At 35.5% G+C, this 13,182-nt stretch overlaps 1 protein-coding gene across 4 annotated transcripts in view; it reads left to right on the top strand.

Moving 5' to 3' along the window:
- Window positions 1-13,182, top strand: part of CAMK4 (calcium/calmodulin dependent protein kinase IV) — a 199,647-nt gene that overhangs the window by 122,376 nt on the left and 64,089 nt on the right. For all 4 annotated transcript variants that reach the window (XR_012505574.1, XM_074360453.1, XM_010971479.3 and 1 more), the window contains one exon: window positions 254-336. Coding sequence is in view for 3 of the 4 variants with exons in the window: in XM_074360453.1 (XP_074216554.1) it covers window positions 254-336 (83 nt within the window). In the remaining variant the exon portion in view is untranslated. The remainder of the gene's footprint in view (window positions 1-253; window positions 337-13,182) is intronic.

The raw sequence follows: 13,182 nt of genomic DNA on the forward strand, positions 1-13,182 counted from the left end.
GGCAGATATCTTTCAGCTATCAAAAGGAAAAATATAAAAATTCAAAAGGACGTTTAAAGAAATGAAGTAACTGGTTTAAAAAAAAAAAAAACCGGAGAGTGACAAATGACTGCCTGATACTTGAATGAGGAACCTTTATTAATTGTGATCCAACATATTGCTATTACAAAGAGTGCTGTTTTAGTCATAGTTTTAGTTATTTCCTAGAAAGATGAAAATAAGAAATTCGTGATTTTTTTGTATCTTTCCCCAGATAAAACTTAAAGAGATATTTGAAACCCCTACAGAAATCAGTCTGGTCCTAGAACTCGTCACAGGAGGAGAGCTGTTTGACAGGTGAGTGGGTCCTGGAAATCTAACCACAGAAGGGTTTTGCTTCCAGTCACCACAAAATAACCAAAGGAAGGTTTCTCCTGAAATTGTTCATAATGACATGTTATACCAGTTGATAATTTCTACTAAAATAAATCTTAAGAGGAGTGTAGAATGGAAGGAGAGTAGTATTTGATAAGATGTGGGTAGATGAAAATTTGGGATGCTTCATGAGTAAAAAGAGAAACTATTGTATTATCTATTTACATTTACAAACATTTACTTCCCAAATAAACAGAATTTCTAAAGTCATACTGAATCTAAATAGTAAGATTTATGAGAATATTTTGTGGGAAAATATTTGATGAAAATTATAGAAAGTTAAACATGTATTATAATAGTATTCTCTATTATGATCCAAAAGCTCATAAAAATCAGTTCTCTCCAAATGATTGTCTCTAGGCTACTTTCTCTATTTGACTGTGTAAAGAGTTCCAAGTTGCAGAGAAAACCATGTTCTGTTACATCCAAATATAGCCAATTTTAGTTGCCTGTTCATATGTTCATCACTCAAGGCAGAGGTTTGAAGATGGCATGGAGTATGCCTGGAAATCTGGTAGATCATAATACAGGCAAACTATTTGTACAAGAGACACATGCTTTAAATTTCCATAGCTTTCCCACCTTCCCTGTCTTCTCAGGAGAATTCCCTGTTCACTCTGATGGGCTCTTTGGAGCTCTTTGCTATGCTTATCAGGGTAAGCAAACAAGAATGGAATTGAAAGAAGACAAAGAAACAAATAGGTATATAATAGAAATGGTAAGAATCTGTGCACTGATATAAAGGTCTTGCTGGTTAAAGAATGGGTTGAGAGAGAAGTGGTCTGCAGACAGGAGACAGAAGAGAAGCTGAGGGAACTGCTAATGTAGGCTGAGTGCCTGGAGTACAGTAAATTCTCAATAAATATTTGCTGAATGAATGAGTGAGCAACTGCTATAAATGGATGGATTCTGAGGAGAAAGATACCTAAAGGGGTGGGTTTAAAATGTGTTGGGAGAGGAGCACTCCTCTCCTTCCTTCCCACCGCAACTCCACCCAGTTAAGTTTACTGCCTTTCCAAGAGTTTCCAGAAGTATTCATATTGGTTTTCAAAGTTTGTCTGTTTTTAATGTTACACAATATGGATTTGGGTCTTCAGGTTGGAAAAGTCAAATGTCCCAGCTTGACTGGAGCTACACATGTATCTTCAACAGATATAAAAATTTGTTCATATGTATGTTGAAGTTTTCTTAGAACAAGTTATGTGAATTTTAACTTTTAAATTTGTAACATTTTTTAACTATATTCATTCTTTTCAAGTAAATGATTCATCTGAGCGTAGGTAGCCTAGGCATATACTTCTTGTGGCACTTGGCTCATAGTCAATTGAACTTGGTTCTAAATCTTGAAATTAGGAACAAATAACTAAGTTAGAGTGGTTTGCTTAACTTCTCTGAATCTCAGAATAAATTGGAAGCTGTTCTGTGCTGCTAAGGAAGCTGAGACACTCTGATCCACTATAAAGATAGCCTTGTTCTAAAACTACCATGTTCCCGTATGCTTAGTCAAGACTCTTCTGGACTAGCTTATTTGAACGTTGCCAAAATTTGCCAATAATGGCTCCTTTTTTGACACCTGTTTAGCTGACACTTTCATGGACACTAGGTACATTTATAGAGTCAGTTTATGGTTAGATCCTGCTGTTTTGGAGCCATGAGGTCTCCCTAAGGAGGATTCACAGGAGCCATAAATTCTTCCTAAGGAGGATTTCTCTGCTAATCATAGTCTATCAGAGAGAAATCTCCTGTTTTTTTATTGTAAATAATTGTGGGGCAGGAATGTCACAAAAAAAAAGCTCTCATCTATGAATAGCACTAATTACCTTCTTACCTCTATTTGTTTGGATTATTTTGGAATCCCTTCTTCTCAATCTTCCTTTCATGAGAGAATTCTGGTTCTCTCATCTTGTAGTCTCATTGGTTTTGAAGGCATAGAGTTAATTCAGCTCTAGATAAAAATGAAAAACTAAATGCTATTGATAAATTTCGTTTACAGTGATAAATGGATGAAATACTCAGATTTAACAGGGGGCATCTAAAGAATGGCAGAGGGCCAATAAAGCACTCAACCACTCTATGAACTCTTAGTGGTCTTAGATGATAGATGTTTTTCCCCCTGAACGTTGTTGTCCACATATCTATTGCCATATCTGAGATGAACTTGGTTTCTCCATTACTGAATTTTACAGTTATCTTTAAAATTGTATCAAACTGAAAATATATCCTGCATCATTATCCATGTATTACCTTGTTTCTTGAGAGTTAGAAATCATAATATGGTCTCTTTTTCCTGTAATGAGGTCACAAACTAAATTTATTTAATTATGAAGATAGAAATTCATTCCTGGCCTAATGATGAATCTAATAGTATCTAATGAATAAACTAATGGAGCAATTGATGAAGAGATAATTATATTAGTCCATTATAGTCAAAATGATTGTATTTTATTAGCAAGAGATCTGTTCTGTGGTGCTCCTAAAAACCTAAACATAGTAAAAATCCAAGTGGAATCTGCTGTTTCATGTAGAATATAAATAGTAAATTGTATAGGACAATTTTTGGAATAGTATCAGTGATACATTGCATCCAAGAAAATCTCCAAAAAAAAAAAAAAAAACTACAAAATTATGATATCATGGGAAAAAGAAAGCGCCAGAGGTTTTCTCTTCCATCTTTCTCAATCTAGTCACAACTCTTAGAAATTTATTGAACTTCTTAAGTGGACAAGGTGTGAAGCTGTTTACTTTAAGAGTAAATTTTCAAACTTTCTTTTTCTAAAAAATGATTATATTTTAAGGCAACCAATTTAGCAGTATCCTTATGATCTTCTAATTGAATTTTAAGGGATTTTTTTCCCTTGATTTTTGTCTAACTCCCATTATCAGACTATTTTGTGGATTTTTTAATTCTTATTTTTTGTTGTGCTTTCCGGATTATGTTGTTCAAATGCCAAACATTATGTATAAAAGGCTTTAGAATTTGAGGCTTTAAATGTTGTTGCCTTCCAAGGGAAAAGATTTTATTTTGCTCCAGCAGGCAGTTAAGGTAAGGAACAGATCACTTTAATCTAATCAGATATTGCCTGATCTAAAGCTGGACTTCCTGAAGGCAGATCTATTTCTTGTCAACTCATACTGATAGAGTTTTGCTCTTTAAGGGTCCCAGTTGAAGCCAGGGGATTTTTCCAGGCCCCCATTCCTTGACAGACCCTAAGTGCCAACTTCTATTCCCTCCACCCTGTGAGATGGCTTGTCAGCTGCTGATTTAGAATTCTCTTTAAAGAGAGAGCAGAGGCATCAGATGTCAGGTTTGCTTCTCTGGGTTTTTCTTCTCTCTGGATGTTGGCTCATGAAGAGTTCACTTCCTTGGTAACTCTCTGATGTCTTCAAACATACTTTTAAACACATTTTAGTTTGTTTTCATTGTTTTTGCCTAGAGGCTTATCTACCCATTGCTGAGAGCAAAAATTCAGTACATATGGTTTTAAAAGCTCTTTTACAGACACTAGTGTATTTTCCTCTTTTATGTCAACCCTTTGGGGCAAGCAGAATGAAAAGCATTGTCCCTGCTATGCAGATGTGGAAACAGAATAAGTCAAGGTAAATGAGCTTCCCAAATTAGGCAGCCCAGCCAGACTGTCTCTGGTCCAGCCCTTCTTCATATGGCCTCACTGTCTTTCATATTAAATTCAGTTAGTCCCTTTCAAATCATTTTCAAGAGAATAAACTATTGTTTATTATGTTTACGGAGAATCCCTGATGTATTGGCTGATCTTGTGCAAAACTACATGTGTAGTAACCTGCTCAATCACCCTTCAGTTTTTTTGAGACATTATTATCCCCATTTTTTCAAGATCACAGACTGAAGAAATTGCTAAGTCATAAAGTCATGCTTAAAAATGGTTTCTATCTGACTGCAAATTTTTTTTATTTTCTAAAACCAAAAATACTCTCTTAAAACTGTAGTAAGTTATGAATATGCAAGAGAGATAGTGGTTATGTTTGGGGATTATGCATTTAGTCCATTAATTATCTGACAAAGCCCTGGTGTATCACTCCTAAAAGTCATTTCTCCTTCAACATTTCTGAGTCTTACTCTTGGTGGAAATAAATGGAATTTTCAGGACACTGTCATTAAAAGAAGTTTCTAGAAGTAGAACTTAGGGCTTTTCTCCAGTCTCCATGGAGGTGTATCATGATTGATATTCTGGTTTACTAAGCTCAGAACACATCTGAAATTTATCAAGACTGTTGGTTAAAAATTAGTCATTAATATAATTTTATAAAGGAAGATCTATATCATCTAATTGTCTAAAAGAATAATTAGTCACCATAATGAGGGCCATTTTTGAATGCCTGTTGGGATCCTGGCAGCGCAGGACATTTTGCTAATCATGATCTCATTTAATCGTCACGTATACAGGTAACCTTGACGGATAGATACATTTTTATAGACTAGATAACTAAGAATCAGAGTGTCCATAAACTACCATTAAGTCACTCAGCTTATATTGGATCTAATAATAATAACAGCAGCAACAATAATTAAATGAAATTGGACTCAAGTATGTCCGATTTCAAAGCACATGAAATTTTTCTACCATGTCATTCTGCTGCTATGTAAGCAAATGTCAATACTCTTAATACTTAAAAATGAAACATCAGATTAGAAATGTAATACTTTGTTCTGCTTGAGGGTTGGCTTAAATTTAACATTAATATATATATAGTTGTTTTTCAACCATGAATATTTTAAATACATCTCTTTATGTAGCTTTATCTGGCTACATATGAAGAAAACATATAGTTTGATTTGGAGTATGTTTATAGTCTGCTTTTTGCAGAAGCTTGGCTATAGGGAGAAGAAGAAAGATGAGGTTGTAAAAGGAAACACAGGATAAATGAAGGCTTGTTTATTATTTTAAGCTGGCATATTGGCAACATTTTACCTTGCTGTTGGGAAGGAGCCCACAAGATGGGGGAGCAGGAGAGATCTGTGTGAGAGGGACTTTTATTTGGAACAACATCGCAGAGAAGACACAGAGGGAGTAAGATCTAGAGCCACATGAAAGGATTTGTTTAAGTTAGAAAAAGTTTCAAGTCAGTTCTTCCAGTCATGGCAATCAGAACCACTTATAGTCTGGCCTCACTCTACCATTCCAGATTCAGTGCCCACTTTCTTCTCTTCTCACCACCATGTTAACCAAAGAACATTGTTTTCACCTTTACAGAGCTCATGGTTTAGAAGAGGGTAAGTAAAAGTGTGATATAGACCCAAATATTGTTTTTAATGCTACTATCACCTCCAAAAAAAAGTGTATTAGAACTTACAGAGAAAACCATAATATCACAAGATAAAAAAAATAAGAGGACAAGGGACTAAAGAAATAAAGATAAGAATCAGTAGTACACAAAAAACATATCATAAAATACTTTACTTTTGCTCAAATTTGGTCACACATTTGGCTATAAGGATTCATGTGGGGATGATAAATGCTGTAATTGGGGCATAAACAGTACAATGGGCACAAAATAAGGGGGTCTTCTAAGTCAAAAATGCCTTCAGGGGTCTAATAGGGCCTTTTAAGCTGAATCTTAAACGGGAAATAAGAAATTAGCAGGTCCAGGGTAGAAAAAGTGCAGAGTGATGTCAAGGCAGAGCACATTGGTGGGGGTTAATTTGTGTTTCTTAATGTCTATCTTAGAAGCTGTTCTAGGCAGAAAGCAAGCAGTTGCTAGATATTTGTTGAATGATTCAGTAAACTCTGTGCTCTTGGGCGCTTTATATAACATCTGTGGGTCAGGCTTTTCATTTATAGTATGAGAGAATTTGGATGAGGAATCCCTTTGGCCCATTCCCAGGTCTACAATTGGATTTGGCCTCCCCTTTCTCCTACACTGTCGACTCAGCACCCACATTGATCTGCAATTCCCTCACTCTATCCTGAGCTTTCAAATTTAACAGGTACTAGTAGTACCCTTTGAAATTATTTTTTTAAGCATATGAATTTAACACTCTTTGGGAGAGTTCTTAGAAAAAGCACCATTACTGACCAAAATGCCGTCAATGAAATAAGAAAAAGTAGTGAATGACACTATAAAAGAGTGGTGGATTTACACAGGGTACAGCAGAATTAGTTTAAATAAAACTTTGTATGCATCAGCATAATAATGTACTGGCAGCCCTTAAGACTTGGTTCCTGAAACTCATGTTCTTTGGAGCTTTTACCCTATGTCATTCGATCCTTCTGTATGCATTCTCACCAGACCAATGTCTTTCTCATATAAACCGATGGTCATCTAATACCATCTCCATTTGAGAAAAATGCTGTCATTGGTGGAGAAAGTAGTAGGGCTCCTAATCTTTGTGCCAGGAAGTCTGAGGGCTTCAGGATATAATCAGATTAGAGCTCTTCAGCTGCATTGCCTGTGCTAACTGCTGGACTGGAGACGAGCTCAATTCAATTTGCAGCAATTAAGGTGACAGAAGCAAATGTACAAAAGTCATATTTTAAAGCAGATCCATGGAGAGAAATAGCCATCGCCTGTGTTTTCTCATCCTACAATTTTAAAACAATGAGAAGAAAAACTGTCCCAACTCTGGGGAAAAGGAACATGTGGGCCAACATAGCAAACAGTGGAAGTAAAAGGCATGGTCTTGGAGTGAGAAGGTGCATTGAGGCTGGAGAATCACAGCCTGCGAGCCAAGGGAAACACACCCCATTACACTTCCTCCCCAGATTCCAGATAAAGTCTAGGCCTGTTAGTGACTGAAGGACCTGTAGGAAATGGGACCTCAGAGCAGCCTTTTGGGTCAGTTGTAATTAAAGTCTTAGGAGAGATTTTATTTTTAGCACTGAGACTTCTAGCCCAGATTACAATGGAATGATAGGAAATTGTGCAAAATAGCTACAAACTACACAACCCTGGGCCTTTGAAAATGATCTTAAGATGTGGGTAGCATTTTAACTACCTTCTTATTTTACAAAGTATGAGAAGGAAATTAGTTTACTAAATCTGAGGAGAAATCTAGCAATAAGTATGTTTAAATACAAAAAACAAAGATATCAACCAAAATTATCCTCCTATTTCACAGCCCTAAAGTCCCTACAATGATTAAATATCTCATTTCTTCTAAAAATTGAAGACACATTGTATAAAGCTATAAACTCTTGACTATATATATGGTTCAATTTCATTTCAATGGCAATTTTTTTGAAATTCCAGCTAAATTTTATGTTGGAATTAATATTTGGTATATGAAACAAACACTATATTTTGCTGAATTTGAATTTGAATTACTTTTTGTTCAAAATAAGTTTCTGAAAAGATTCATATTATTACAATAATATCTAGAAACTACGTAACTCTCAGCTTATACCTAAGGCCAGCAATAATATTTCTACCTATTGCATTTTGCTTTGGGAAGCATGTATATGGCTGTTCTCCCTCTGGATCCATGGCCAGTGTACTTGCAACAAGTGAGCATCACTTCCCAGTCCAGTACTTTTTGTTCCCCATGATAAGGAGCACAGGCAAAGGAGTTGTCCAGATGTCCACAGTCTGAAATTTTTCTGACATTCATTCACTTATCAATTAGTATTGATTCCACAGATATTTATTGACCACCTACTATGAACAAGACTTGGAGCTAAACTCCATGGGTGATCAACCAATTAACGAGTGAGAAGGCCAAGAATTTTGCCATAATACTCTGCAGAATGTTTTAGCCAAATAAATCAACTGTAATCATGCTACGTATATGGAGAGGAAAAGATTGTAAGATTTCATTTTCCTTTACTTGGTCACTAATATCTTCACTTACAATCTTAACTCTAAGTGATAAATCTGCATTTGCAACTTGAGAAGGTTCCTGCTATTACTCTTCCCAGTTGGTCATGGATAGTTTGGGTGTTACCTCAACTTATACAATATTTAAAAATTGAATGCCTCAGTTCCAGAAACCTGTCCCTATCACAGTCTGAGGAACAAGTCAACTGGGAACAAAATTCCTTTTAGCAGAAGAAGCCTGGAAGAGAGACAGTTGAGTTGTGATGGTAGGACCAACCTATGAGATACAGAGTTCACACACACAGATGAGGTGGAGAAGGCACCTGCATTTATGCTCCTACCCCACGTATGTACTCTAGAAACGTTTCTGACAACAGAATTAATAAATTCCTTGGCTGTATAAACCCTACTATAATATGTATTATATCTATAGTGATGGGTTTTTTTTTTTTTTTTGTAATTTCTCTTTTATCTATGGTCTTTATCTGAGCCAGGACCCAAACTTATTCTTTATTATATCCAGCAAGTACCTGGCTCACATTAGGAAGTTAGAAATACTGAGTGGATATCATTATACCATCCTCATGATCCAATTCTCACTGTAGCCTTAGTCCTTTTTCTTAGTGTCCCTCCTCTCCAGTCCTGTGTTACTCCCCTACACTTATCCCATCCCCAGCTCCCACCCTCCCTGCAGCTAGAAACCTTCTATAAACCCTTTAACTTTGTGCTATCTCTGGAATCCTTTTCCTACCCTGCATGGCCTCCAGAATAGATTACCTGCATCTTCTAGGAGCTCCCAGACCATTTTCTAATACCTCTGTCACAGTATTTAGCAACTGTGTTGGTCGTTGTCTGTCTACTTATACCAAGAGAAACCCCATGAGTGCAGAGGCCATGTCTGGTTCACTACTGAGTGCTAAGCACATAATAGTCATTCCATAATATTTATTGAATAAGCAAAGGAATGATATATCTATAGAATGCATCCTCTTCATTAATTAGATGAAATATTTTACTAATTTAACATATATTGTGGAAAATTAGTGAAATTTCCATTAACTATTCTTTTTACACCTACTCTTCTTCCCTCTATCTGATCTGAAAACAGCCCTAAGAAAATTTACTCCTCCATCCAGCCAGTCCCTAGACATTCACCGAAGGACATGTTCTGAACACAGGTACTTAACCCTAAATTATATCCAAATGAAATTGCATAAACAACACATTTAGGGCAGAGCTTGAGGTTTCATAATAAAGTGTAGAGAGGAAATGCCAGTGGGTGAAGCACTGCCTTTCTAAACAATGGGGATGCTCTTAAGAACAAATGTGTGCTTAACAGACAAGGAGGGTTTCTTACCAGGGAGACTGCACATGGTTGTGAAAGTTGGTTCTTACAACCCTGAGGAGTACTCCTGGCATAGACTATGCCATAAGTATCACCCCATGGAGGGGTACCACAAAGCTGTTGTGGTAAAGCTCTAGTCTTGGTGAGTAGCTATAGGAAAATCCACACTTTTTTTGCAGGCCAGAAGGTTATTGATTTTATCCTCTTCTGGGGAGAATGGGAGATGGAAAGAAAGTTAATTATCAGCCATTCTTTTCCATCATCTTTGTGACAGCACCCCTCCTTTAACAAGACTAGAAAAAACCAAGCTGTTGAGGCTGCAGGTGCAGCACATAGAGGACACACTAATTACATTCATGTTGGTCATTAGATGTACCATGAAATCCACATTTAGAGAGAAATGCAGAGGCTGATGTAATGTGTCCAAAGTTCTTAACCTACTCTGACATAATAATCCTTCTTTTCCACTTTTCTCAAACTTCATTTTTAAAGGTTTGGAAAGACCCCAAATAGCCAAAACAATCTTGAGAAAAAAGAACAGAGCTGGAGGAATCATACTCCCTGACTCAGACTATACTACAAAGCTATAGTTATCAAAACAGCATGGTACTGGTGAAAAAAACAGACATATAGATCAATGGAACAGGATAGGAAGTCCAGAAATATTTTTTTATGGTCAATTAATTTGCGACAAAGGAGGCAAGAATGTACAGTGGAGAAAAGACAGTCTTTTCAATAACTGGTGCTGGGAAAACTGGACAGTTACATGTAAAAGAATGAAATTAGAACAGTATCTAACACCATATACAAAAATAAACTTAAAATGGATTAAAGACCTAAAGGTAAGAAGAGATACTATAAAATTCCTAGAGGAAAACATAGACAGAACACTCATTAACATAAATTGCAGCAGTGCTTTTTTTTTTTTTTTTTGTCTTCTAGAGTAATGGAAATAAAAACAAAAATAAATAAGTGGGACCTAATTAAACTTAAAAGCTTTTGCACAGCAAAGGAAACCATAAACAAAATGAAAAGACAGCCTATGGAATGGGAGAAAATATTTGCAAATGATGCAACCAACAAAGAATTAATTTCCAAAATATACAAACAGATCAATTAAAAAGCAAACAAACAAACAAAAAATAACCCAATCAAAGAGTCAGCAGAAGGTCTAAATAGACATTTCTCCAAGGAAGTCATGCAGATGGCCAACAGGCACATGAAAAGATGTTCAGCAACATTAATTGTTAAAGAAATGTAAATCAAAACTACAATGAGGTATCCTCTCACACCAGTCAGAATGGCCATCATCAAAAAATCTACAAATAATAAATGTTGGAGAAGATGTAGAAAAATAGGAGCCCTCCTACACTGTTGGTGGGAATGTAGATTGGTGCAGCCACTGTGAAGAACAGTATAGAGGTTCCTTAAAAAACCAAAAGTAGAGTTACAATGTGATCCAGCAATCCCACTCTGGGGATATATCCAGAGAAAACTCTAATTCAAGATGATATATGAACCCCAGTGTTTATAGCAGCACTATTTACAATAACAAGCAATGGAAGCAACCTAAATGTCCACTGACAAATGAGTGGATAAACAAGATGTGGTGTACATATATACATATGTATATATGTGTGTATATATATGTATGTATACACACACACACACACACATACACACACACACACACACACACACACTGGAATACTACTCAGCTATAAAAAAGAATGAAATAATGCCATTTGCAACAACATGGATGGAACTAGAGATATCATACTAGGTGAAGTCAGAGAAAGACAAATATCATGTGATATTGCTTATCCATGGAATTTTAAAAATGATACACATGAACTTATTTACAAAACAGAAACAGACTCACAGACATAGAAAACAAATTTATGATTACCAAAGTGGAAAGTGGGGGGAGGGGTAAATTAGGAGTTTGGGATTAACAGATACAAACTACTGTACACAATAAAATAGATAACCAACAAAGGCCTACTGTATAACACAGGGGACTATATTCAACATCTTGTAATAACCTATAATAGAAAAGAATCTGAAAAAGAATATATTTATACATATATGTATCATTAAATCACTTTGCTATACACCTGAAACTAATACAACATTGTAAATCAACTATACTTTAATTTAAAAAATAAAAAATAAAAGATAGGAAAAAATAAAATGTTCAGAAAGTATAGTTCAAGAAATTATTTCAATTAAAGTTTTACTAAGTAGATAATGTAACTTAATCATGAGTTGGAAAAATTTGTGTTCTTGTAAGGAAATACCATATGAAAATTGATTTTCAAGAACCAATTAATAATAACCCCCTGAATATTATAATCTATTTTCACATTTTATTTGACCCTGGTGCATAACAGGTATCTAATAAATAAAAAGGTGAAGAGGAATATTCCATCTTTCACCCTTTGAAAATATTATGAGTTTGTGTTTCTTGACAATGTTCTAAATAACTGAATGGAGGAAAAATTTGAAATGTTTTCAGCAATACACTTTTCCTGAATTTTAATAATTACAGCAATTGAGATACCTTATGATACATCTTTTTATTTTTGTGAGATCTGTTATGTTCTGCTTTTCCTTGCCCTCCATACCCTAGTTTGAAAAAAATTTTTAATTCAACTTTTAACAACAGCTACTTTGAGAACTAACAACTTCTTGCCACAACATTGTTTTTAAAAGATGCTTTCTGAAAAATAACTATGCTATTTGAGGTATTAACCATCTAAGAAAAATTTCAATGCAAAATTACAAAAATTGTTGAGGTTTTGTGTCTTTTGTATTTTGAATTGACCTTTTTCAAGCATATTTTTACCACAAACTTTTTGTCAGCTGAAAACATCTTATGCAAATTGATAATCTACAGAGCTATCAAAAAAGGTGTTTTATTTTGAAATTCTGGGAAGATAGAAATCACAAGTAGTTTTTCAATCTTCCCAACCATCCCCACAAGAATAGACAGAGAAACGAGAACAGAAAAACCAAAACATCACTGACATTATCTGTAACAAAACCAGGCGATAGGGTATCCTCATGAAGCTAAAATACAAGTGATTGAGGACAAACTAATGACAAATGCGCTAATCATGTGTATTAGCATCTATGTGAGAAGAAGCAAAGGAAGCAAGAGGGTATGTGATGGACCTAAGAACAGAGGAACACTTGAATCACTGGGAAGCAGAATGGGCCAATATAAGAAGAAAGCCAAGGGCTTTTTGCTATCCAAATTTCTGAGAAGTGCAAGGGCTGCACCTATAGTAAGCTTTGAAGAAATTAATGCAGTCAAGTCCCTGTGAACTCTTGGAACTAATATCTGAGGACTCTTTGGGGAAAAGCCCCATATTGAGGAGTAACTGCTGGAAAGAGACTCTCATAATCAGAGTAGAGTTGGTAGAGGCAAGGAAATGAAGTCCCAGGTGAAGGAGAAGAGAAATCTTAGAAAGTATGAGGTCCTATTTTTGAATGCTTCATGAAAATAACCAGAAAGTCGAGAGCCATGAGATTAGAAAAGATATCTTGACCCATCACTCTGTCAAGGTAAAGAAAACAAATTTTGCTTAAAAATAAATAGCAGAAAGGCAGCTCAGTTAATTCCAATACAA

This window comes from Camelus bactrianus, chromosome 3 (genome assembly GCF_048773025.1).
Source record: "Camelus bactrianus isolate YW-2024 breed Bactrian camel chromosome 3, ASM4877302v1, whole genome shotgun sequence".
NCBI classification, from domain to species: domain Eukaryota; kingdom Metazoa; phylum Chordata; class Mammalia; order Artiodactyla; family Camelidae; genus Camelus; species Camelus bactrianus.